The 26,848-nt window shown below is 46.6% G+C and overlaps 1 protein-coding gene across 14 annotated transcripts in view; it reads left to right on the plus strand.

Annotated features, from left to right (window-relative positions):
* COBL (cordon-bleu WH2 repeat protein) overlaps nt 1-26,848 on the plus strand; it is a 257,272-nt gene that overhangs the window by 182,052 nt on the left and 48,372 nt on the right. For 10 of the 14 annotated variants that reach the window (XM_082632720.1, XM_082632724.1, XM_082632718.1 and 7 more), the window contains 2 exons: nt 8,424-8,562; nt 11,879-12,049. In XM_082632720.1, the coding sequence (XP_082488846.1) occupies nt 8,424-8,562; nt 11,879-12,049 (310 nt within the window). Of the gene's footprint in view, nt 1-8,423; nt 8,563-11,878; nt 12,050-20,852; nt 22,702-26,848 lie in introns of those variants that run through there. The other 4 variants (XM_082632722.1, XM_082632723.1, XM_082632731.1 and 1 more) reach the window with 2 other exon arrangements.

The following is a 26,848-nucleotide window of genomic DNA, read 5'->3' on the forward strand; positions in this document are numbered from 1 at the left end:
GGCCGCTGAGCCTGCGCGTCCAGAGCCTGTGCTCCGCAACGGGAGGGGCCACAACAGTGGGAGGCCCGCGTACCATTAAAACAAAACAAAACAAAACAAAACAAAACAAAAACAAAAAAAACGCTTTGCTTGGGCTTCCCTGGTGGCGCAGTGGTTGAGAGTCCGCCTGCCGATGCAGGGGACACGGGTTCGTGCCCCGGTCCGGGAAGATCCCACATGCCGTGGAGCGGCTGGGCCCGTGAGCCATGGCCGCTGAGCCTGTGTGTCCGGAGCCTGTGCTCCGCAATGGGAGAGGCCACAACAGTGAGAGGCCCGCGTACCACAAAAAAATAAATTTTTTTTAATGCTTTACTTGTGAGCCAGTGATTTTATGGAGCCGTATCAGAAGGGAACAAAGTGGAAACAGATAAATATGTAAGGATCCTCTTTGAAAATGTATTTGAAAGAGCAATGAATTGGAAATAACAGAAATGCCAAACCTTGAGGACAGGTAAATATGGGTGGTCCATGCAGGGGGGGGGAGGCCCTTCCCATCCTCAGGACTCTGGAGAGATCCGCACCCAACAGTGGACAGCATCGCAGGAGAAAAGAGCAGTTGTCATCAAGACAGCATGTCCTCCCTGTTGTAAATATTCACATATACAGATACACAGAAAATACACTGAGGGGACACACATCAAGCTGAACAGAGGTTATCTTTTGGGGCTAGAGGTGAGGTAGGAGTTTCACTTAGTACTTTATATGCCCCTTTATTATTTGAACTGTTTTTATTTGAATGTGACTTTCATTTGTCAGAGGAAAAACAATAGACTATTTTCATTTTGCACAAAACAGAAATGAGAATACAGGGCTAGGGCTGTGTTGTGCTTACAGGCTCTCGTATTTGTAAATTCCTTCCATAACATGCTCCATTTATATAAAATGCCTGCTTCATTCTTTCTTGTATTCAACAAACATTTGATTCCTAAAGTGCAAGAGCACTAGGCTAGGAATTGTGGAAATTCAGAGACTAATAAGTCATGCCCTTTACCGTGCAAACCTCAGAGGCAAACGGGGGAGCTGGGCATGGCAGCAGGGAGCTAGAACCAAGGCGGGGGAGCTGAGGATCGTCCTCTGAGTGATGCTCCCGTCCTGCATCTGGGCAGGAAGCGGGCTGACTAACTGCCACCCAGAGGGCTTCTGGGGGCTTCTCTGAGAGGTAGCGTTAGAGTGAGGGACATTCCAGCAGGGGCAGAAGATGGATAGAAGCGTTGGGAAGGGAAGGGCGTTCCAGGCTGGAAGAACAGCTTGAGAAAAGGCAAGGAAGCAGGGACCCAGCAGAGCACAGCCAAGCCCACAGGAGCCGTCTGTTCAGTGGGGCTGAAAGAAAGGTTCCTGGTTTTCCTCCTTTCACTTCTGTGTGCCTGGTGCCTAGCATGGAGCTTGGTACCAAGTACCCATGTGCTTGGAAGGATGGATGGATGGATGGACGGATAGATGGATGGAGGAATGCATGGAAGAAAGAATGAACTAAAGAACAAATGAACACATAAGTCGATGCACAGTGCTGAAAACCATACTAATTTTATTTCATAACATAGACAGACCCTCAAATCTAGCGATGTGTCTCCTGTAGCTGAACACTTGAAACCTAGAGGAATATGTCCACTTCCTCCAAGAATAATGTGAAAATGTGTATGCATGTAGATGAGAACTATAAAGGAGCGTGGAAAATAAACACACACACACACAGACACACACACACACACAGACCCCCCCACACACACACACACCGTCATTCAGTCACTTTTGATTATGTTCCTACCCAGTGCTTCGCCCTGAGCAAGGTGCAGGAGCCAAGGTGGGGACAGGGGCCCTGGGTTTCATGGTAAGAGTCCTACTCAACCTCTTTACATCAGCACTTCCCTTCCCTCTTAAACAATTTTCTGAGTCTAGTCCCATTACACGTGACCGACACAATGAGATTCAGAGACCAAAGCAGCCACAGTGGAACGGATGCTTCCTAAAAAAACCAAGAAATCCAGGGCTCTGATTCTGCCATTGGGGAACGCTTCCTGGCTACTGGTCACCAGAGGGGATGGAGGGCAAAATGAGCCCTGCCTAACTAAAAGTGGCCACGGCATGTCCTGGTTCTAAGAAGGAAAACAGTGGTAGGTACAAGTTCTAGAAACTCAGCAGGACTAGATTTCAAGTGCTGCTCAAAGGATGTGCTAAAGATAGGCATTGGACCTTAAAACTGTTTTCTAGAGTAAAGCACAGGTTGGTTTCTGAGGTATCCAGCAGGTGGATACTGTACCACGTGGAATGATGAAGATTCCTTGGGCTTAATTGCTTATGGAATCCTAGGAATGGACATTTCTACTCAAAACTGAAGGAGTTATTTCTTCCACACCTGAGGAGAATGGTTTAAACCAATGTCAAATCTCCACTCTGCCCACTTGTTAGCTGTCTGACCTTGGGCAAGTAATCTTCTACAAGCTCTAATTTCTTCCTTTGTAAAACAGAGGTAGTGAAATTACCTCTCTTGAGGTAGTCGTATGAGATACTGTTGGCACCCTTAGTAAATGTTTAATAAATCTCCATTGCTGCCCATGTTAACAATATTTTCTAGAAGTCTGTAAATACATCTACCAGAACACTTTTGTTTTGTTAACACCTTAAACTAACAAAAGCTGCAGAAAAAACTTTTGCGCATTAGATCTTGTCTTGATTGGAGTCTCAGACTTTGCCAAAACACTTTGCAAAGACATTACCTTAATGGATCAGGAATAGCCATGTGCCGGGAAAACACATCGTCTCCAGCCATTGTTTGTCGAGTGGCTGTGATTATCTCTGGGAAAGGGACAGCCAGGGGCAAAGCTGGGCCGTCTTGGCAAAGGCTCGAGGGTCTTGATGTTTCTCCAAATCTTATAACAAGGAGTGAGCCAGAACTTTCTTTCAACGGGTAAAATTGCTTTTCCAAGCTGGTGAGCCAGAATTGCTTCCCTGATCCATTTGTTTTTTCAATTCTCTCCCACTTGACGTTGGCACTCGGCTGGATCCGGAGCACGTCATCATTGTACAGACGTCAGTGGGAGCTTAGCGGGCGCTGATCGACCAGCATGAACTCACAGAGGAAACCGTGTCCCCAGGTCAACCCCAAATTACAGCTCTTGGCAGTGTTTCCAGCCAAAAGAAGATCATGTGATGTTATAGAATTCTCTCTCCTTCATTCGATGGTGGACATCAGTGTGAGGTCAGGAACTTTATCTGTCTTTGGATCCACTGTCATTCCTGTCACAGCGTAAGGAATCAACAGTGGCTTTTTGGTTAATGGAAAGAACCAGTGAACAGATGATGAAGTCTCTCACCATCTTTTAAGACGAGACTGAGAAACGTGTACAAGAAAATAATACAGGCAGGCAGATCCATAGCATTTGAGCGTCATGATGAATGAATGGATGGATGTCACCCCTGAATGAAGAAACCCAGGTACCAGAGCCAAGGCTCTCTGCCTTTCAACATCGTCATCCACAGCTGGACAAAAGGGGGAGACGGGATTATGACAGGTGGAGATAAGAGCAGGCGGCTCACCGCTGACCAGGGTCCCCCACCCCGAGCAGGGTATCCCAAGAGCCCAACCACACACACCCTGGGCACCCAGGCCCCAGTGAGAACCAAGGACCAGAGTAGTGCGCAGATACTAACAGAAAAGTGGAAAGCTTTGACAACCATTTATTTCAAAAACTCCTGGTGACTTTAATCCCGAGCTCAGTGCGAGGTAACCACGTGACAAGGATTCTTACCATCGGGAAACAGTTTTTGACTCTGAACAGCCTTTACATGTTCCTTACCTCAAAGGTTGCAGTCAAGAAATGTATTGGAAACTCAGAAAAGGAAAAGAAGAGAAAGAAAAAGACATATGGGAAAGATAAAGGAGGTGTACAAAGTTTAATCTGTCATAGCCAAAACCACAGTCTTAATATTCCACCAAAGACAGAGGGGGTGAATTGAATGAACTGTGGCTGGAGGAATCCATGCAGTACTGGGCAGCCTTTAAAAGATACGGGGAAACGTGGCTGATGGAACGAGCTCGTCTAGCTCTCTCCTCCCAAAACCCCATTAAAATGAATAAAAAGCATTAAGTCCACGACGGCAAAGAGATGGGGAGAAGGAACAAGGACCGTTGTCAGGAGACACTTGGAACCAGAATGAGTTGATGGTGCTAAGTTCCTGGCAAAGCAGAAGAAGTTGAGAGGTGCAGGCCGGGTGGAGAGGCCATCGGAAGAGGCCCGGCTTCCATGAGACTCAGGACAGTGGGTGTGAGTCCTTTGCACAGCGGTGGGCAGGACAGCTGCTGACCAAGGACGGGCTGTCTGGCTGTGAAGCAGCAAGGCCTCCAGGCCCCGCCCTGCCATGGGCAGCCGCAGGTCTGCCCATGAACTCCAGACAAGAAGGAAGGAGAGAGAGACTGACCCTAGGACGTCAGGGAGCAGTGAAGCCCAGTGCTGCATGAGAGCCCAGGCCTTCCCACTGGACCCTACTCTGCAAGGCCAGCTGCCACCTGCAGGCAGGAGGTTAGAAGAGAGGATCCTACCAACATGGATATTTGGGGATCCCCCAGTGAGCTCACCAGATTTCTTCCCAGGTACCCACACGGAATCCCGTGAGTGTCCACAGACCCTGTCCACAGAAACACACTGAATTAGGATCAGTTGGCCAAGCATCACCAGAGATTGAGGCAAGGTCAAGATGTGACAGACAAGAGGCCAAGACAAAGAGAGAAAAAAGGAACTTGGAGAAAAAGTGTGTATAACAAAAGAAAATGAAAATAAAGACACTTTCTATTGAATTATAGTTGATTTACAATGTTGTGTTAGTTTCAGGTGTACAGCAAAGTGATTCAGTTATATATATATATTTCCAGATTCTCTTCCCATATAAGTTATTACAAAATATTGAGTATAGTTCCCTAGTTGTTTATCTATTTTATATATAGTAGTGTGTGTACGTTACTCCCAAATTCCTAATTTATCCCTCCCCACCACCTTTCCCCTTTGGTAACTGTAAGTTTCTTTTCTATGTCTGTGAGTCTATTTCCATTTCGTAAATAAGTTCATTTGTATCATTTTCTTAGATTCCACATATAAGCAATATCATATGATATTTGTCTTTCTCTAACTTACTTCACTTAGTATAACAATCTCTAGGTCCATCCATGTTGCTGCAAATGGCATTATTTCATTTTTTTTACGGCTGAGTAGAAAGACATATTTTTAAAGATACAAATTAACAGCCTCAGAGAGAAAAGAGAAGAGAATGTATCCAGGAAACATACATGAAGCTATTTCAAAAAGATATAACAAGAAAGAGCACTTGGAAATTAAAAATATAATAACCGAAAATTTAAAAGCCAGAAGGGTTGGATAATGAAATAAAGGGCATTTCTAAGAGAGGGGGGAAAAATGTTAATTAGTCAAAAATATTCAAATATGACAGAAATGAACCCATCTATGAAACAGAAACAGATTCAAAGACATAGAGAACAGACTTGTGGTTGCCAAGGGGATAGGCAGGGAGAGGGATGGCCTGGGAGTTTGGGATGAGCAGATGCAAACTATTATATACAGGATGGATAAACAACAAGGTCCTACTGTAGAGCACAGGGAACTATATTCAATATCCTCTGATAAACCATAATGGAAAAAGAACATAAAAAAGAATGTATATATAACGGAATCACTTTGCTGACCAGCAGAAATTAACACAGCATTGTAAATCAACTGTATTTCAATTAAAACAAAGAATATTCAAGAAAAATTAGAAAACTGATTTAGAACTTGCAGCGTTCAACTCATTGGAATCCAGAAAGAAAGGAGAAAAGAGAAAGAAGGAAAAAATCTTTGAGGAAGAACACTAGAACATTCTGCAGAATCGCAGGATGTACAGATGGCTGGGGTCCGTGGATGACCCAGCAGAGGGTGAAAGCAGCTTCACTCAGGGCGTGCCAGGATGGTCCAGGGCTCAGGGAGTGAGAAGATGCTCAAGCCTGTGGAAGGAAGGAAGACAGCCAGCCAGCCTGGGGTTGGGATGGGGGTGGGTGTCCCCACTGCAGGGCTGCAGGCTGGAAGACACTGGAGTGCGAGCTGAGCATCCTGAGAGACCTTTCCGGTGTAGGCCTCACAGGTACCATGCCGACTGCTCAGTGTAAGAGAACACAAACATTTTTAGGTTTTCAAGATCTCAGAATTTTACCCCGTACCCATCTTGTCTCAGAAAGCTGATCGAAAGTGCCCCCCTAAAATGAAGAAGTGAATTTTTAAAAAGGCATAGGATCCAGGAAGCAAAGGATAAAAAATCTGGGTAAAGGAATTTCCAGGAAACTCAGTGAGAAGAAAAAGTAAGAAAACAAATCAGTTATCAAGTTCAGAGCAAATGAAAGTTCATCTAGAAAGAAAATGTAGTCAACATACACATTATATGTCTCGGCCGCAGAAAGTTGCACTTGAAGAAAACTTCTGTTTTCATAATTATAATATCTATTATAACTCTACATGGATAACTAAATAGTGAATGTTAATTTGAATATTGTGCTCTAACTTTTTTTCAAAGACTGGGGAGGAAAAGTATGTGTGGGGTTGTGGGTCTGTGTGTTTGCCTGTGTCTCAAAGAACTTCTGGAGCAGGAAGCCAAAATCGAACATGGGAAAAGTCAAGAAACAGCAGAGTAAGCTCTTTATGTAGAGAAACGGAGTAAATGCTAGACGAAGAGTAGTTTGAAGTGGCTGCTGTTGGAGTGGGCTAGGAGCTGTGGGTTTGACTCGGAGCCTTGTGGAACTGTTTGCCTTTTCATGTCCATGTTTTTCATAAAACATGGAATGTTAAAGGTATAGGAGGTGGTTATAATGTATTGTGGTAGAAGGATAGAAAAAAGATGACTTTTAAAAGAAAACAGAAAGACCAGAAAAATGTGTGCCGATTGTTCGCAGTTAACCGAGTGTCAATTAAGGGATTTTTTTTCTTCCTTTTATAATTTAAAAAAAATTGCAATAGATAAGTATTACTGATGAAGTTGTAAAAGACCTATTTTTGTGTGTGGTTTTCTTTTTTTTTTTTTTTTTTTTGCGGTACGCGGGCCTCTCACTGTTGTGGCCTCTCCCGTTGTGGAGCACAGTCTCCGGACACGCAGGCTCAGCGGCCATGGCTCACGGGCCCAGCCGCTCCGCGGCATGTGGGATCTTCCCGGACCGGGGCACGAACCCACGTCCCCTGCATCGGCAGGCGGACTCTCAACCACTGCGCCACCAGGGAAGCCTGTAAAAGACCTTTTACACACACACACACACACACACACACAGCACCAGGTCCGGCCCAGCAGATGAGGCTCCACTCCTTGGGAGGAGGAGACGCGCAGTCCATCCACTGTGAACCTGAGCTGATAAACCAAGGAGCTGCTCCAAGAGCAGGACTCGGGGCCCAGCAGGGGGTGTTGGCAGAACCCCTCCCAGGACGAGCACTTGAAGGACCAGCGCCTCCTTGGACTTGGAGGTCCGAGGCTGCTGTAAGCCCCCCAGGGCAGGAGCCAAGCACAGGCCTCTTGTGGTCCCTTGCACATCCTCTGCAGGTGGCGCACTGCTCTTTACATGCAGTTTCATCAGTGAGGGTGGATGCAGGAGAGCTTTGTCTGTAGTGCAGAGGAGAGGAACAGTTTGCGCTGTTTCGGGAACAGAGACCTGGAATCAGTGAATCCAGCCTTGCAGACAAAACGGATTTCCCCTTCAACCATGAGACCTGCTCGATCCTAACAGGCCGCCTTTAGAAGCTGTGCATCTGTCATTGTTGAGTCTCCCAGAGGAGCTGGGTTTCCGTGCTGGGTGGGAGCGTGGTGTCCCCTATGCCCGTGTCCCACGGGCTGGCAAATCCATTGCGGTTCTGGGTGCGGGGTGGTCGGCCTGTGGACAGTTGCTACCCTGGCTGCAGGGGCAGGAGAGCGAGAGAAAGGCCAAGGGTAAGGCCAGAGGCGCCCTCTGTCCTTCCTCTGCAGGGGCACATCACGGGGCCCTTGGTGAAGCTTCCAGAAGGAATAGTTCTTCTTCGCATTTAAGTGAGAGCTCAGGATCCCCTTTCTCCTAGTTACGCTGAGGAGAGATTTCCAAGTCTTCTGATTTGCCTGGAGCCCCTAGGAAATACAGGGCAGAGCCCCCGCCCCCTGCCACCTTGGGGGCATCTTGGGGGGCATCTCTGAGCATCCCCGGACCCCCTCAGGGCCAGTCCCGGGCAACCAGCAAGCCCTCACACCCATATGTCTGCACTGCCTGCCCAGGAACCCCAGAAAGGGGACCGGCAACCTGCCCGCCCTCCTCGGGGTGCCCGTCACGCCGGCCACCTCCCCCACGTGCACAGACACCCTCACGCTGACTGTTTGTCCTCCCTTGTGCTTCACAGGTGTCTCTGGGGTCACAGATGGACTTACAGAAGAAGAAGAGGCGTGCACCAGCTCCCCCTGCAGCCCAGCCCCCGCCGCCCAGCCCCCTGGTGCCCGCCCGCACGGAGGGCAGGGAGGAGGACCGGAAGGGCAGGACGGGTGAGTGACCGCATCCGCGCGCCCCTGGGTGCTTGGCCTGCATCTCAGCGCTGCTTCTCACCCCTGCCCCGGCTTCCTCCGTGATGGCATTAACTCGGAAAACATTTGGGCTAAAGAAAGAAAGTCTGGAAATGAACGGTTGGGAGTCAAGGATATCCTTCAGGCATAGTTTCTGGGGGTGATGCGGGCGTTTAGGAGGTGGGAAGGGCGTGGTGGTCCAGGAGGCTCGGGAGAGTGCGAGTGATGGAGAGCTGGTGAGTGTGGCCGGGGGCCGGCGCCTCCCTGACAGAAGCGGATGAGTCCCAGGACGGCGCTTTTGGTTGCGGTACGCGGGCCTCTCACTGCTGTGGCCTCTCCCGTTGAGGAGCACAGGCTCCGGATGCGCAGGCTCAGCGGCCATGGCTCACGGGCCCAGCTGCTCTGCGGCATGTGGGATCTTCCCGGACCGGGACACGAACCTGCGTCCCCTGCATCGGCAGGCGGCCTCTCAACCACTACGCCACCAGGGAAGCCCCCAGTTCAGTCATTTTTTGAGCACCCTGTTTGAAATTGATCTCCACTTATAGAGCTTTCCTATATGGTATTTGAGAAAAAGAGAAGCCAGAGTAAACAGGGTGCAATCCTGGTATCTGTGAGCAGAGACGTATTCGACCATGATAGCCTGGTCCCTCATGTTACAAGGGAGAGGAGAGATGGGGGTCTCTAGGTCCACCAGCCGGGGGTGGCCAGTTTTATTCTAAAATCATTCAGTGTTTGTTGTTTCATTGATGGAGGGACTGAGGTAAGCCCCTGACACAAGTGCTTCAGCCGTTACAGGAGTGCCCTTCCGTCTCCCGGGCAGCCGCACATTTTGCTATTGATCTCATGGCTGCAACCCCCAAAGGGAAAAGACGCCCAGGGATAAGTGGTTGCAATGTTGGTCCCTAAACCTTTCATAAGAGCTCCTTGGCTGCTGGTCAGCATTTTCCCCCTGGCCAATACCTCGATTTTAATGTCTTAGCATTTCACAGCCTGGGAATCGATTTTGTTAAGGAGATACAGCCAATATTTCATGTCAGTCCATTGTTTTTCCCAAAGGAGAAACTATCTGAGTTGAAGGAATGTGATCAGAAGCTCCTTCAAATAAACCTGGTTTTCTTTTTTCTTTTTTTTCATAATGAGACTCCCATTCCGCCTTCCAAGATTTCTCCCCCCTCTTTTCATAAATGGATGATGAACTCAGATTGAGAGTCCTTGTTGAAATTCTAAGAAGCATCCATGGTTAGGGTAGTGTAGATGTGGTGAATCCTGCCAACCTCCAGACCAGAGAGCCCTTTTTTTTTTTTTTTTTTTTTTTTTTTTTTTTTGCGGTGCACGGGCCTCTCACTGTTGTGGCCTCACCCATTGCGGAGCACAGGCTCCGGACACGCAGGCTCAGCGGCCATGGCTCACGGTCCCAGCCGCTCCACGGCATGTGGGATCCTCCCGGACCGGGGCACGAACCTGTGTCCCCTGCATCGGCAGGCGGATTCCCAACCGCTGCGCCACCAGGGAAGCCCAGACAGCCCATTTTAACCCCTAGTAGGACCTCCCGATTCAGCCTTGAAGGACCAAGGTCTGTGTCCAACGAGTTTGGAGAGCCTGGCCTGGGGGTGGGCAGCTGGTACTCACAGGGGTCTCAGAAAAAGGGAGATGGGCATTTTAAAGTGAAAATGGTAGGGACAGTTCCCTCTCTGCGGAACATGTACAAAGAGGAGGTATGGATGGTAGTACCTGCTGTGGGTCTATCTCTGGTCCATAGACTTTTCTGGGGGGATTGAGGAGGAGGCCAGAAGCTCCCTTCCTCCTGTCAATAACTTTGAATAGTTTTTGAGGTCAGCGGTCTTGGTGGCCATTTCAAAGCAGACTTCCATCCCCATCAGAAATCCCCATGAATTAAAAGTACAATAATGGCATTACAGCAGAACTTTTAACCAAAGTCTTGGCTTTAGGTTAAAAGATAATAATTTTGAGAAAGTAGCCCAAACCGCAACAAAATATGCTGAGCTTCTTTTTAGATTCAGACAGCTGCAGATAGAAATTTAAAAATTTTTAGGAACTTGCACTAAAGTAGTATTGCAGCTGGCTGGATTTGGGTCTCAACCCAAATTTCTTGGTAAACAAAAAGAAGCCTTCCAGTAGAGAGGATATTTTTCTACCTGCCTTGCCCTTGGGGTTGTCAGGTGCTTACCTGGGCCAAGCAAACCACACTCATTCAGACGCCTTGGGCTTATGTGCACTTTGAGGAGGAAATGATATGTATATATGAGGAAATTAATATTTTTTCCAAGTCTAAAGAACTATAAGCAAGAGACGGAATAATGGATATATTTCTTGATGAAGAAGTGATGTCTTAATATTTTTATTAATAGTCTGATGAAGGGCATGAAGTGTAGACTCTACTAATTACTAGAAGATTCTAAATTTTAGAGCTTGAAGACAGTATTTTTTAAAGAAATAATCATGAGCACAATTTATGACACTAGTAACTCCTATCATTTGTTATATTGTCATTAACTTTCAAAAACTATATTAGCAGAAGGTAACCATTTCTATAGAAAATTGTAAATAGATTCCCAATGTGAACAGATCAAAGAGGGCTGCTCGGTTGGTCTGAGAGGTAGACTGGCCTGGGGGACATCCCCACCCTTTCTCCAGCCCAGGATCCTTTTCAAAACAAAGTTTAAAAACTGTTACCGCAAACAATAGAAGAGGTTGATAGTATAAATGGGCTTAAAGAGGTAAATCAAATTAGGGGTTATTGGATCTGTAATAGGTAATAGATGTAAGCAACAAGAATAAGCTAAAAAAACCCCTGTGAACCTGAAAAAGACGAATGTGAAGAAAAAGAGTTCCTTTTAAGTTGACAGAGCTGTTTAGGGACCTTTTAATAATAATTATTATTCAAATTAATTATTTTATTAAAATCATTTAATAAATATTTTAAATAATTAAATTATAAATATAATAATTTTATAAATTAAATAATTTATTAAAATTATTTATTAAAATGAATAATAATAATTCCAGCCTTTAAAAATACTTGTGCCTTTCAGAAGCACATGGCAAGTGCACAGTATATTCAAATGAACCCAAGGATAGGACCCTCCGGATATAAAACGTTAAAACTTCAGCGAGGTTGGGCTCGGTGCTGGGTGTGGCTGCCCTTGGTTCCAGGCGTGTCTGCATCTGGAGCTGTGAGGTGCTCTTGGTGTGGCTGAGTGATGGTGACGTATCCTTGGCGACAGAGGGCCTCCGGGCTTAACCTCCTGAAGTAACCCCTGTTGATTCCACGTAGGTGTCGGCCGGCAGGTGCCACAGAAGCCTCCCAGAGGCACTGCTCGGGGCCCCCCCCAGTTAGTGCTCCCCCCGCCCCCGCCCTACCCTCCTCCTGACACAGACGTGGCAGAGACTCTCGGCTTTCCTGGGGAAGGCGCTGTTTCCGAGGCCTCCGACCTGAGACCCACACGTACGTGCCTCTCGTTTCATCTGTGTCGGCGCCTCACCTCTCGGGTCTCTGGTGTCGGCGCTGGGTTTCCAGACTTTCCGTTCTTGCCTGGGGATGTGTGTGCCTCTTCCCTCCAGCTTTGCTCTCTCAACGCTCAGCGCAGTGTGTCCAGTTAACAGTGAATGCACTCCGAATGCCAGGCAGGTACCGTGAAGAGTGATTTGACCCATTAATCATTCGTGTTGTGGTTAGACTTCAGCCAGAATTGCATCGTGTGGGTGGAGACAGCCGGCTAGGAGCAAATAAATGTCCCTCAAATTAGAACTGTCCTCGCAGTGCCCGCAGGGGGCCCACTCAGCACAGCAATGATGCGACTGTATAGGCTGTATTGCTAAGCTCTGGCTCAGGCCGGCTGTGAATGCCGAGGCGGCTGTGCTCCAGAGCTGGGGGGACTTAACGGACTAGAATCTTTGAACTCTACAGCCAGTGGCCAAGCATTAGTCCCGCAGAAGGGAAGACTGGGGCACCAGAAGGGGAAACAGCTTAATGTGAGTCTAGCAACAGCCACAATTAAAGGCTCATTTTGTTTCTATTTCTTGTCACACCCTGTCTGAGATCAGGCTTTCTTCGTTGTTTCCTGGGATTTCTTTTGGACTTTAATAAGCACCATGTATAGCATTCCCACCTCCAGCTGGATATTAGCTCTATGTGTTTCACTGTACACAGAGACACACGCACGCACACACAGGACATCGAGCCTGGGTGCATCCCTCGGTCAGGATGCCTGAGCCGCGCGGGGATATTGCCTTATAAAGCAGGTACCATCCAGGGCTGCCTTTTCCCGATGGTGAAGTGTCTCTGTGCATTCAGCCCGGGGAACAGCTGGCGCCCACGTGAGATATGCAGCCCTCTGGTTAGGAAGTCCAACCTTTTCCACCACCGAACCACTTGATCTTTTTCTGTCTTCTTTGGAAATGACAGCTAGCTCCCTGCCAGCTTCTGGGGAAAGAAGATAATCGTTGGATTACTTACCAACTTTCTCTAGGCAAAATAATCCTGATTCATTTTATCTCTTTTCACAAAGACTTCTTTTCCATCCTCAAAATCTGTTTGATCATCTTGACGTTGGACATGCTTCCGAATGCAAATGAAATTTGTAGGGGATTCAGAAATGGAGGATTAGACAGATTAGTGGGAGAGATGACACCGAGGCTTAGACAGCTCTGGAGCTGTGTCATCTCTGAAGAGAGTGGCTTTGAAGCCCCACAGGCCAAGGCCGTGAGCTTTCAGTGGCCGCTCCTGTGGTCCTCACCGTGGATTGTCTCCCCTGGGGAGCCCATGAGGGAGGAAGGGCTGAGGGGAGGGGGTGGCCCTTGGCAGTGAGGAGTGGCCACAGCCCAGGAGCTCGGGGGGCCTAACAGGATGGGACAGCCAGGCCCACGGACTGCCCTACACTTGACCTTATGTAAACCCTCAGACCGCAGCTTCCCCCAGGCCCCTGCCTGGGTTTGGGGGGACAGTGTCAGCATGTGGCATCTGCTGGGGAGACTGAGGACAGGATTTAGCAGCTGCATTTTTTTTTTTTGGCCGCCCTGCACGCCCTGCGGGATCTTAGTTCCCCAACCAGGGATGGAACCCGCACCCCTGCAGTGGAAGCTCAGAGTCCTAACCACTGGACCACCAGGCAGGTCCTCAGCTTTTAAAGTCCTGCATCAGCCTGGAGGAGGAGAGCCTCCCCCTGGGTCTCTCCAGCGCTGAGGAAATACATCCCATCCCCGCCCTTGGGAGCCTTTGCAACAAAGGTCTGCGTAGAGAATGAACAAGCCTCGGACCGAACGGGAGGCTCCCTGCCTTCTTGCCTGGAGGCTCCATCTCCTTCTCCTGCCCGGGGACAATTCTCTCCATGTCCTCCTCCCCCCACGTGCATGTCCAAGGACCTTCCCCTGCCCTGGACATGACCCACCTGCCCTCCTTCCTTCTCATCCCCTCTCACACACCCACAGAAACGCCAGGAAGAGAGCACAGCAGCACAGGGGGGACGGAGCGGGGCCCCGTGGGTGTTAGGACCACGCAGAGCCTCGCCCGGGCATAGCAGGGCCCCTCCTGTCCCCTAGCCCTGTCCTCCTGACCACGCGTGCACCAGGGGTTAATGCATCCAGCTTGGAGCTTTTATGTAGCAGGACCGTCCCGGGGGGCATCGTTTACAGCAGGAAAAACTAGGATCGCCTGCCCAGCCGGGCAGAAAGCAGTTCACCTGCTTTGATTCAGGTCTTTAAAAAAGTGAGGGAAAGCGACTCCTTTGTTGTCATTTGTTTTATTTTTTTACACCACGTTGAAATCTGGGTACTGGTCTCCCTCGTCTCTGGGGACCTATGGATTGTTGGCGTGTAAAGTGTCGGGTGTGATTTCCGCCCCTTGTGGGCACGTGCATCTCACCTGCATGCCCATCCGACTTGCATCTGTTTGTAGCCATGGGAGCTCAGTCGGCACTTGCATCTGCCAGCCGTAAGCGCTTGTGTGTCTCCCCGTGAGTTCAGCAGGAGTCAGACCTGTGCTCTCCGTCTAAGAAACGATGTGTTAGCGGTGGACATCAGACCTGAGTACCCGGAGGGCTCGCTCAACCCTCTCTGGGGAGCCTCTGTAAGGAGGAAGCTGAGCCAGAAGCAGCTACATCACTGGCCCTTGGTCGCACTGCGGAATGGGTCCAGCAGGAATCAACCTGATGGCGTCTTTTTTTTTTTTTTTTTTTTTTTTGCGGTACGCGGGCCTCTCACTGTTGTGGCCTCTCCCGTTGCGGAGCACAGGCTCCGGACGCGCAGGCTCAGCGGCCATGGCTCACGGGCCCAGCCGCTCCGCGGCATGTGGGGTCTTCCCGGACCGGGGCACGAACCCGTGTCCCCTGCATCGGCAGGCGGACTCCCAACCACTGCGCCACCAGGGAAGCCCCTCTCCTGAGCTCTTTTTGAACCAATGGACAGTTTGTACTCGGAAGAGGTAGAATGACCATCCCCTCGTGCATCTGTTCAGCTCCAAGAGGCCACCTTCCGCGGCCGGCCCTCGCGCCAGCTCTGGGGGGACCCAGCCCGGATGTCAGATTGACGTGAGTTCCGCCTACTCTCACACAGTCAGGGGCGGGGTCTCCGTGCTCGCCCTGCTCCAGCCCAGGAGCCCCTTGGTCTTTGGCACGGCTACCCCTCCCTCCTGTTGCCCCCTAGGTGTTCATCCATTTCTCACCATACTCGTCACACAGGCCTGTATGTGCTACCCCACTAGTTGAAGCTACTCGGAGGCGGTACCGGTCTTAAAGGGCATCCAGCACCGGCACTGTGGTCTGTCTCTAGGTTGTCCCCATAGCGTCAGCACTGCATCGGAGACCCTGGCAGTCACACCGTCAGCATCCCAGCCCGGGCTTCCGTTCCTCAGTTGTCTCCTAGTCGGGTCCGTCTGTCACGACGCCCTGTGGCACCCTGGCTCCGGATGACCCCCACCTCCTGTGTCCACCCTCTTCTGTAGCCCTCCCCTTGGACGTGGACTCGTGTCTAATGAGTAGAACGTGGCGGCAGTAGTGGAAGTCACTTGTCACCTCCGAGACTAGGAGGAAACAGTCTGTGGGTTCCATCTGGAGCCTCTCACCTGCTCACCCCGTGCCGTGCTGAGATCTGCTCTATGGAGAGTCCACGGGGCAAGGACCGAGGGAGTCTCCAGCCAGCAGCCCTCAGTCCACTGACCATGAGAGCTGAGTCCTGCTATGGCCACTGAGTGACACTGGAAGCAAAACTTCCCCAGTAGAGCCTGCAGGTGAGACCACAGCTCTGGTCTACACCTTGATTGCACACAGCTGAGCCATCCCGGATTCCAGACCCACACAGACTATGAGATAAATCCTTATGCTTTGAAGCCTCTAAGTTTTGAGGTCATTTGATCCGTGGCAATAGATAATCAATACAGGTTGCAAAACTCCCATCTCAAACCTAATCCAACAGTTAGGGAATTTCTTATCTCATTAGGAATCCCGGTGGGACAGACTTCAGTGCTGAATCTGAGGCCTAGAGTTGCCATCAAGGCTTTCCCTAGATCATCTTTGGGGTTGGCTTCCTCCTCAGGCTGGTACCCAGGGCGCCATGGCTGTTCCCTGCATCCCATCCACACACCGGAAGTCTCAGAGGAGGAAGAGACACTATCTTTTCTAATAGTTTCATAGGAAAAGTGAACCTTTCCCAGAAACGCCCAGCTGCAGAGTTCCTCTCGTGTCTCATGGACCAGGGTTGGGTCTGGTGCTGACCCAGTGCCTGAGTGAGGATGGAATCCCCGGAGGTGAGTCAGGTGCATCCTGACAGCTGGGGTGGGGTCAGCTTTCCCTGCTCGTTGGTTGGGAAATGTGGAGGATGCACAGTGCATCAATAGCCAGCGGTGTTCACCACATGCGGGTTGTAGCCTGAGGTTTCCCTCCTGTGTCTGGAGAACATAAGATGTGTTGTGAGCAAGTGCAGAGGGATGATTGTGTGCCGGCAGTGAAGACCAGGCGCGTGACTCATAGCAGTGTGACCGCACACCTGAAAGTCAGAAATCACCCGGGCACCTTCCTCCTTCGGGGACAGTTTCAGTTCAGGCCTGGCCCCCACCTACGTTTCCCATTTCCTGCTTTGACAAACCAAAGGAACTACTGGAAATGCTCCTGACATTAGAAGGTGCTCGCTTACAGCCCAGAGACTAAAGGGTTGGGTTTCTTGATCATCTTAGTAGCCAAGGGAATAACAGAATAGGGTTAGTGAAGTTGGATGTTCAACCAATCAATCTTTGGAATCCTGTATCTCCTTTAAAATCACTGTCTGCTCTAAGAAGCATCATTTTCTCTCTTCCAAGGTGAGCTTAGCTTAGGATAGACAAAATGCAGCCTCTTCAAAGTTGGTTAGGGCAAGTGTGAAGCTGGGTGGACTTGGCCTCTGCATCGCCCGGTGCAGGACTAAGGTCCCTTGGCCTGGTCCAGGCTGTCACTCTCTCCCTGGTAGCCACGGCCAGCCCAGCCTGCGGAGTCTGAGGTGGTGAATGCTTGGTGCACACGTGGGAGAAGAATGGTTAGGCTGGGTGATGTCTCAGCCTCGTGGCACAAAGGGCACCGTGAATGGGGCTTTGGTGATGTGTTTGAGCTTCTGTTGCATACTTGTAACAACAGTAAATAGTAAACCCTTGGCCTATGCTCTTCAATCTTTTTGTTTCTTATTAATAAGCTTTCATATTAACTTTTAGCTATCTAATCAAGTACATCGGTGCATGTCTAAACCAGTACGATTGTGCATATGGATTTCCCCCCATAACTTCCTAACCAGCTCGCGCTCTGATTTCAGTTTTAGTTGAACCTTCATTGTGGATCGTGATGGTAGAGTCTATCCCATTAGTTGCACTGAATTTGTTTACAAGATTTGCAGTACTTGTTATGATTAAGTTATTAACAAGTTATTAGCTACTTAGTTTAATGACAAGACCCTGGGGATTTTAAAACTCAATGCACAGAGAGCTCAAATTACAGATCCTCAATTTGTCTTATATTTTAAAAATTAAACTGTCCAATGACTGTCATTTTCTTATACATTTTCCTACACCAGGCTTGAGGAGATCAGCCTTTCCTTGGGTATACTTTTCTAAGGTAATTGGCAAAGGACTTTAAAGGCAGAGAGGGGAAAAGGGCCATTGTCTCCTGTTCTAAATGACATGTAAGGTTAAAGCACCACTGTGACGACCATTGCGATGTTTCTAGCTGATTGGTTTTCAACTTGTGAACAAGTGTCCCATTCTAAAAAACTTTAAGGAAATTCTAAATTAGGGGAATAAAATGAGAGAAATAAACTATCCATTCTCAATTAGAAGATAGTAATTTGCTCAATGTAAAATTAATAATAATAATAACAATAATTCACATTTTAGGCAGTGTGACTCAGCAGAAGATCTGAAAATCTAGAAATACTTTGGCCCCAGCTCTGTGGTTTACTGGCAAAATGGCTATAATCAGATCCCCACACTCCCAGACGAGAGCCTCACTAATGGCTGTGCCACGTGGCATGCGGGATCTCAGTTCCCCGACCATGAGCTGGCCTGAGCGGAGAGCTTAGAGAGGACAGGACAAGAGCTTCGCTGATGCTCCTTATATCAGGACCAATAGTCTTCAAAGTCACCTAACATCTTACTTTACAACTGGAACCAACACTTGGCCCCTTTCCAAACAAAGTAGTTAAACCTGAAGCTTGTGACACAAACACAGTTCTAGGAGTCTCGTTTGTCATGGAAGCACCCTTGAAACCCTCCAGGTGTGTGGACTTCAGAGCAAGCCCAGGGAAGCACTCTTGCCCTTGTCTTGGGTTTACTTGCCGCTTTCCTCCTGTGGCTAGAGAACCAGCCACGCAGCTGCTCCTGCTGCCATGGGAAAGGGCACGGCATCCAGGAAAACAGGAACTGGGTGGTGAGCAAATGGCCCGTCTCATAAAAGGAAGGAAGTCGGTGACTATGGGAGCAGGGTCTGTCCCTGCTCAGAATACATTTTGAAAATAGACTGAATTTTTAGCCTGTTATTATGGTACCTTGAAAACCACTAAATCTACCCAATATGAGCTAAAGATTGAATACTACTTAGAAGCAAAGCAATGAGAATCATGGTAGAGTTATGTATAGTATTTTAAAAAACCCTATGAACTTATTGCCTTTTGCTAATTATCTTTTAGCCCTTTATTTACAAGCTACCATGTCCCTGACTTGAGAGAGAATTGAAGAACTTAGTGACAGCTCAGGGAGCAGGTATGCACTGGACCTGATTCACGCCAGCTGGTGAGAGTAGGTTGTTGAAGTTTTAGGAATTTTGCAAGCCAATTGCTAAGTAGAACCATTATTAAAAAGTAAAGTATGTAAGCTTACAATTAAATAATATTAAAAACAAAGGTAACAGATATTAAAAACTCACCACTTTCTAATTATTTTACTACATTTTACTATTTCTGTGTTCTTGAGGTTATGTACTTTGAATCAATATGATTCAATAATATGTAACAGTGAAAATGCTATATAACAGCACACCACTGCACACCTCTTCCCAGCACCACATTCAGTGACTGATGAGACCTGGAAATCAACCAAGGAAGGAGCATTTACATCATGGACATTGGCAAAGGCTATACAAATCAGGGCTGGATTTCTTGTGTGCTAATTGTCCAGGTGTAGGATGTAACATTGGGAAATGTCAATAATGCAGATTAATTATAAAAGCATATTAGCAATAGCCAATGCATTGTGAAAAGCACCACCCTACCCCATCCCGCCAAAGTTGAAGAATGGTTCTTCCATTTTCCAAAAACCACTATTCAGTTCAGCAAGGTCATTCATGTGATTGACAAAGAAGGCAAATTCCAACATCTGTCTTCATGGTTTCATGTTCATCTTACTGCTTAACATAAAACGATCAATCCACATTTGTGTCAAAAGGCACGCGTTTGTCAATGGTAATAGTAGGCTGACTACAGATAAAATAATTTGACAAAAATTAATAAAAGGATTCTGTGAGAATCAATTGGTCATATAGAATTTACAACAAAGACTATTATATATTGTATTATTACTTGTAAATTTTGTGCTACCCATCCTTTGTATCAGTAAAACTTTATCTGTCTGTTTATCCCTTTTACTTTTTCCAGAGAGCTGGTGACTAACCATTTACCAGCCTCCCACTGCAAAGGAATAACATATAAATAGGAATGCTGAAAGGGAGTAAAATTATTTAGTTAAGAAAATAGATGGCGATATTATTTTTTATTTTCCTAATTCACTGCTCAAGCTGTGAGTTGACATAAATAATCAAACAGGTTTCCGTGTCTCTCAGAGTTTTAATTTGCAGGCTAAGTTCAGGTTTGGCGTAAAACCCAACTTTTTTACATCAAGCGTTATAAGAACTTCTTTCTGGGTTCACATATATTTAAGTTCTTCCTGGAAGTAAGGAATGGACAGCTTGATTTTTCAAGAATGGTTTGAGATTCTTAATAAATATCATTATTTTATTTTATTAGTTAAAAAGTGAATAGGGATTATAAACCCATCATTTCTTTACTGACAATAGTCTTCTAACCTGTTGTCTTAGGATTTTTATGAGATAAATAAATTTCTATGAATTTAGGCATGGCTGTCCTTTGTTTTAATCCCTAACCCTCGAGGCCTTCAGTAGTCTTTACAACAAAGACTACTGTATATTTTATTATTACTTGTAAATTTTGTGCTACCCATCCTTTGTATCAGTAAAACTTTGTCTGTTTATCCCGTTTAAACAGGACTGAAAGGAAGTGGAAGATACAAATGAACTTATATACAAAACAGAAACAGACCCACAGACAGAGAAAACAAAGGGGAAGGGGGGAAGGGATAAATTAGGAGTTTGAGATTAACATATACGCACTACTGTATATAAAATAGGTAAACAACAGGAACCTACTGTATAGTACAGGGAACTCCACTCAGTATTTTGTAATAACCTATAAGAGAAAAGAATCTGAAAAAGAACATATATATATATATATATATACACACAGACACATATATATATCTAAACCACTTTGCTGTACACCTGAAACTGACACAGAATTGTAAATCAACTATACTTCAATTAAAAACAATAAATTAAATTTTTAAAAAAGAAAGGAAGTGGAGGAAACATTAGTAATATGATGATCTGGCCGACACCTCACTCTCCATGCAGTGCTGAATCCCCAGGGCCTTGATGATGATGAGAAAGGTGACATTTATTCTGCCAGAGTTTGCGTTCATATTTTACTGTTTATTTTCCCCCCCGCAGTTTATTGCTGTGCATCATTCCCTACCCATGCCAAGCGCTTCTGACGGACGGCCCCTTCCTGGAGCTCCGTACCTCTGACTTTTCCCTGTGCCTCTGCTGTCCTGACTCTGATTCTGCTGTTGATCTTCCATCTGTCAGCATAAAAGAGCTCATTTGTACACCCGCAACTTACTTTCTTTAGAATTTACATATAAATGCATAAACAACAGAGATTTGTCTGACCGAGGTTCACATTTCCTTGTAGGAGGTAAAGACTTCTATATGTAAATTCTAGGTTGATTATATTGACCTGTCTGAAATTCCCCTTTCATTGATACGTGGATATGTTTTTATTAAGAACCTTGCTCTATTTGAATTCATTATTAATTCATATTTTTCTTGTTTGATATTCGGATACAGAATTTCTTCTCCATTTTCCTTTCAACTAGATGGTGTCCATAAATTGACCAGCAAGGGCAATGTGGATAGAACTGAAATAGTCTATCTTCCTGGTAAAACTAAGTGCCTAAGGCCAGGAACTATAGATATAACCTGTAGGGACCCACAACTCATGACCTATAGGTATCCATTCGGGATATGTAGGATATAACATTTCTGTAGATGTTTTCCAGGTTTTCCTATTACTGCGTCCCCTGCCATTTAGAGAGTTTACGAGAAGAAAACAGAGGAAGAGGAGCATGTGTCTCACTTTGTTGATTCACCAAACACGGGGTACTTGCTTGATGCTAGGGGGCTTTGGGGGCTGTTAGAGTGAGTAGCACATGACCTCTGCCCATGGCTTCTACTTACCATGACTCTCTTGAGAAAAGTAGCGATGGGTCCACTTGATAAATGCTAGTCCGGAGGTTTGTACAAGTGGAACATATGTCCGAGGGTGTAGCTACCATGTCCACGTAGGGGTGTTGCCTGCTCTTCCTAGAGACTAAGGCCCTTCTCCCATCTTGAGAAAACCGACGCAGTCACTGAGAACTGGTCACCGCAGCCGTCCTAAGACAGAGCAGATGAAAATACTCATGTGAAGATTCAGGGCTTACGGAAAAAGACTTGCTTGCTTTGATAAATTTTTATTATTGTGCAAAGATACATTTGAATTGGAGAAGCTTATCATGTTTCTCTCCAAAAGGTTTTTTAAATGTTATTGCTCAAAGTGAGAAAAAAAATGAGTTTTTTACTTGTATGACTGTTGTCTACTTGATCACAATAAGAATGGTAGCTGATATTGGTATTGCTAGTAAATATAAGCTAGAACTTCTAGAAATATATAGCTAGAGCTGTGTACAACCAATCTAGTGCCATGTGTTGGTGAAAAAAAACAGAAATTACTCAGGAGGAAACATAGAACAAGTTAGAAAGTGCTTTTCTTTTGCATTAAAATAAAGAACTTTTGTCTGATAAGTAGCAGTCATTTGACCTTAAATCATTAAGTGGGGAAAGTCTAGACAAGAGAAGGTAATGTTTACCTAAATGTTGGGGAAAGCATCAGGATTTATGGCCCAGACGTTAAAGATTGTAAAAGATTGTATATAATTACAGCAAGAAGCATTTGTGTAAGAAGTAGCTATTACGCTGAAGAAAGATGGCGGTAGGAAGTCTTAAGGCAGAAAGTTAGGAGAAGAACAGGAGAAAGTGATATTGTTTATTGAATTATTGTTTGGAGGACAGAAAATGTAATACAAAAAATGTATCAAACTCTATGAAAAACAGAGGACACAGATGTTGGGGGTGGGAAGGAACAAACTCAATGGAGATCGATCGAATTCTGTGCCCAATGGAATGCGACCAGGGCACCCCTGACGTCCTGGATCACGAAGTTAGCCAAAGACACAGATTTTTTTTTTTTTTTTTTTTTTTTGCGGTACGCGGGCCTCTCACTGCTGTGGCCTCTCCCATTGTGGAGCACAGGCTCCGGACGCGCAGGCTCAGCGGCCATGGCTCACGGGCCCAGCCACTCCGCGGCATGTGGGATCTTCCCGGACCGGGGCACGAACCCGCGTCCCCTGCATCAGCAGGCAGACTCTCAACCACTGCACCACCAGGGAAGCCCAAAGACACAGATTTTTGACAACACCTCAGGGTTCTCTATCACCAAGGTGGCCTCTCACACAGCTGGGTAAAATTCAGGGCAATTCGATGAACAAGTTTTAGAGATCCACGTGTGTCATGACACTGTGCTTACCCAGCATCAGAATCTTCTAGGAACCAGACCAAATAATTTGGTTAAATATTTTTTCCTCGAGGCACTTGCATTTCTGAGAGGTTTCCATTTCTGGCTCAGCCCAGAATCCATCCCTCTTTGTAGGTCATCTCTGCTCCTAATAAGCCAATAGGAGAACCGTCTGTTTCTTGTTTCCATAATGTCACACATACTGTCAAGAGTCGAACTAAAAGAAAAACAGATTTGTGAGGGTTCACATTTTCTAGCCAGAGAGACACAAATCAAGCAGTCCTAGTGACTGATGAGCCTTGACTAGCCATGCAGGTTCCCAGGGACACCCTCGGGAGCACCAGCCCTATAACAAGTGCCAAGGCACACAGAAATTATATTATTTTTCAACAGCAATTGGCCTAAACTCTTCCATTTTCACCATAGAGACAGTGTCAGCAGTGGGCAGTGGAACTCGCTGTAATTTCTAAACTGCATTAGATGAGAATGTTTGCCATCTCACTTCACCGGTACTTTTGACCTTTTCCTATGAAAATTTGGAGATGATTTTGTGGTGAATAAATACTCCTAGTACTACAGATGAGAGAATTTGGAGAATCTAACTCCAGTTTCCTCACTGATATTGTATTTTCTCACCCATTATAATCAACCACGCATTACATCTGTGTTTGCAATGCTTATCAACTGCTAATTTTCAGTTTCCATGTTAATTTGGGTCCATCATATGACACTGTTTGTTCACAACTCTCATAATTCATGTAGTCTGATCCAAAACATGTCCATATGCAGACTGACATTTTCCGCGGCAAAACAAACTTTTCTGTAACAGAGATAGGATTACATCTTCCAAGTATTCTGCGGGGAGTAAGAGCCCTTCCACACAAGTACTGAAGGCACGACCGATTGTCTAGGAATTAATCCACTCACAGAGTACTTACTTCTTCTCTCCCCTCTGAATTGTGCGTGTGTATGCAAGCACACGTGTGTGTTTTTAACTATTTCACCCTTCAAACCCAAGGAATGTAGAGCAGGAGAAAAACTCAAAATAGTTTTGCTGCTTATTAGTTGCCATGGTAAAGCAACAAGAAGCAAACTTCAAACACTGGTGAAAATGAAAGTCCAAGTGTGAAATGAAATGAGGCTTGGCGTTATCTGTGGGCTGAGTTCCCATGCTTTACTTGTCACCGATAGCAACACAGAGCACTTCTGTCAAAAACTCTTCACAGGAAACTGTGAGATTAAATTTATCATCACTTTCTGTGTTCATTCTGCCCTTAATGCTTTATATAATCCTTCTTTTTCCTGCTTCTTAAGAAAATAATAAACTTTATTACTATGAGCAGAGCCGTGTAAAACTCAGAAGGTTGTTATCTGCCTCCAGCAAAGAAAAAATGTTCTTCAGTAAAGAAAAAAAAACACAATTAAAAAAAAAAACCCAAAGAGGTGAGAACTGTTGAGATTCTTTAGGCTGGCTTCATTGTTTCCAGGGTGATCCATCTACCCTCCGGTTTTCAGGGAGGAAAATGAGGGGGAAAAGTGACCAAACGTGTAACCCAAATCAGAACGCAACAGCCAGTGTATCTCATACGTTTTTCTTTGGCGTGTAAGGAACTAGGGTTAAAGAGACAATAGATCCTCGTAGCTTTCGTGTGAATAAGACCTGGTAATGAGGAATAGAAAGACTTCCTAACAGTACCAATCCTAAAGCAGATGGCAGATGACCGTGTCTGGCCCGCAGATGTGTCCTCTCTGCCAGGTAAAGTTGCCAATATTAAGTCATGTTGGCCTTGAAATTCTGTCTCCTCTGGAATGTGTAAGAACGTTCATGCCTTCGGGGCCCAGAACTCAATGGGCACCACGCCCCCCACCATCTCCAGGGCCCAGCCGGGAATTCCTTTGCTATAGTTCTTCTTGAGCTATGGTTTTTCCAGTCAGAGAATGGAGGAGAGAGTGATGAAGCCTTGCCATCAGGCTCCTTCCTGACCGTAGCGGACAAAAGTGGGAAAATGAAGCCTAAACCTATAGGACTGCAGTTTCAAAGAAAGGGGGAGAAAGCTCAGTTCTGGTTGGAAGTAGGGAGTATTCGCACCTCTGGCGGCTTTCTCTCATGGACATTTCTGCTTAATCCTTGGAGCCTTTGATGTACGACCTCTCTCTCAATCTTTTCTTCCCACCCCCCAGTGGCAGGCACACCCCAAATCTGCACCCACAGAGGGCTTACTGACGGAGCCAGGAAGGGGATGCCTGGGGTAAGGGGGGGACCTGCCTTGAGCATGTGCCTTTCCACCCCCGTCCCATCACAGCTGTCACACAAATAAGGTAGAGTGTGACCCTGCTGAGGGCAGCGCATGCCAAGCCTGAACAGCCACTCCCTGGACAAATGGCATACATTAGGGCCCTGGGGCTTGAGGACAGAAATAGTGTACGTGAAGACGGGGTTCATGAAGTCCCATGAAAATCAAATAATAGCGAATGGTTTTACATTGAGATTTTTCTTATCTAGTAGTGGATTATAAGTTTCCTTTTACTATTGCAAGTTGAAATATGGGAATCAAATTGATGGGAATTAGCAGTTTTTATCTTTTAAGAGTATTACTGAGGTATAATTGGCACACAACAGCCCTACATGTGTGTAAAGAAAGTATATCCTTCAGTAAGTGTTGACACTTGTACATACCCATGAAACCATCACCACACCATCAAGATAGTAAACATATGTAGCACCTTCAAAGGTTTCCTCATCTCTCTGTAATCATTTTTAACGTGTTTGTATGTGCGTGTGTATGAACACATGAAACATTATACATGTAGCTCTATAGGTTACCTTATGACAGTACTATAAATCTAATGGGGAAAGCTAGAAAAACAATTTTTAATAACCAAAATTCTAAATTAATTGAGAAGTAAAGCTCTGTTGCAACTAATTAGGAAAGTGTTAGACGTGATGACTGTAATGATAAAGTTGAACGTTGATCTGCGGGGAGGGAAAACCAGTCACAACATTTTCAGCCAGAGCGGTACCTTGGACGCGGTATCCGTGAAACGCAACCACGCACGTGCTTCTGCACGCACGGGCCATGGAGCCATCTCTCCTCTATCCAGGTTTTCAAGAGGAAAGGAAAGATGGTTCTCCACGGCATCATTTTCTCCTGCCAGAGAGGCGTGAGTGAGCGCAGAAAGCTGCGTTTGCTAAAAAGTTCACTGAAAGGAGGTCAGCCGCGTCCTCAGCCCTCACCAACTCCAGACCCGCTGCTCCAGGCAGGACCCTGGCTGCCACCTGGAGGGCGGGGTCGGGGCGCCAGGGCAGCACTGGGCTCATCTGCAGCGGCAACGCCCCCTCCCCTCCCCTCCCTGCTGGATCATCTAGCAGCTGAAGAGGCGGTTTATTAACAGGGCTGGAGGTGCCTGGATAAACCGGTCTCTCCCCACTCCCCACTCCTTTCAACCACCAGGAAACCCTGATTATCCCACGGATGGACCATCTCAAGGAGAATTTTTCTGTACCAAAGCACGGAAACTAAACATCAGGGCTCTGAGTGTATGCCAATATTATGTTGCAGCCGGTCACACAAACAGCTGGCTCGAGCGACTGCCTTCCTAGGGTCGAGCCCCCTCTGTTTACAAAGAAGGGAAAGTGAGGCCAGAAAACTAGAGCGCCTTTTGTCTAAGGCCACACAGCTAGAGAGGCCTGTGCTCAGATGGGCCGACTCTCCATCCACTGTTGCTGGTGTAACCAGAGATCTACAAAGGAAAGCAGGTGCAGTATGGGGGTGTGTGTGTGTGTGACTCCATCTATATATCAGTGCATCTCCATATCAGTGTATCTGTATCT

Source organism: Mesoplodon mirus, assembly GCF_964341445.2.
Source record: "Mesoplodon mirus genome assembly, chromosome: 9".
In the NCBI taxonomy this organism is placed as follows: Eukaryota; Metazoa; Chordata; class Mammalia; order Artiodactyla; family Ziphiidae; genus Mesoplodon; species Mesoplodon mirus.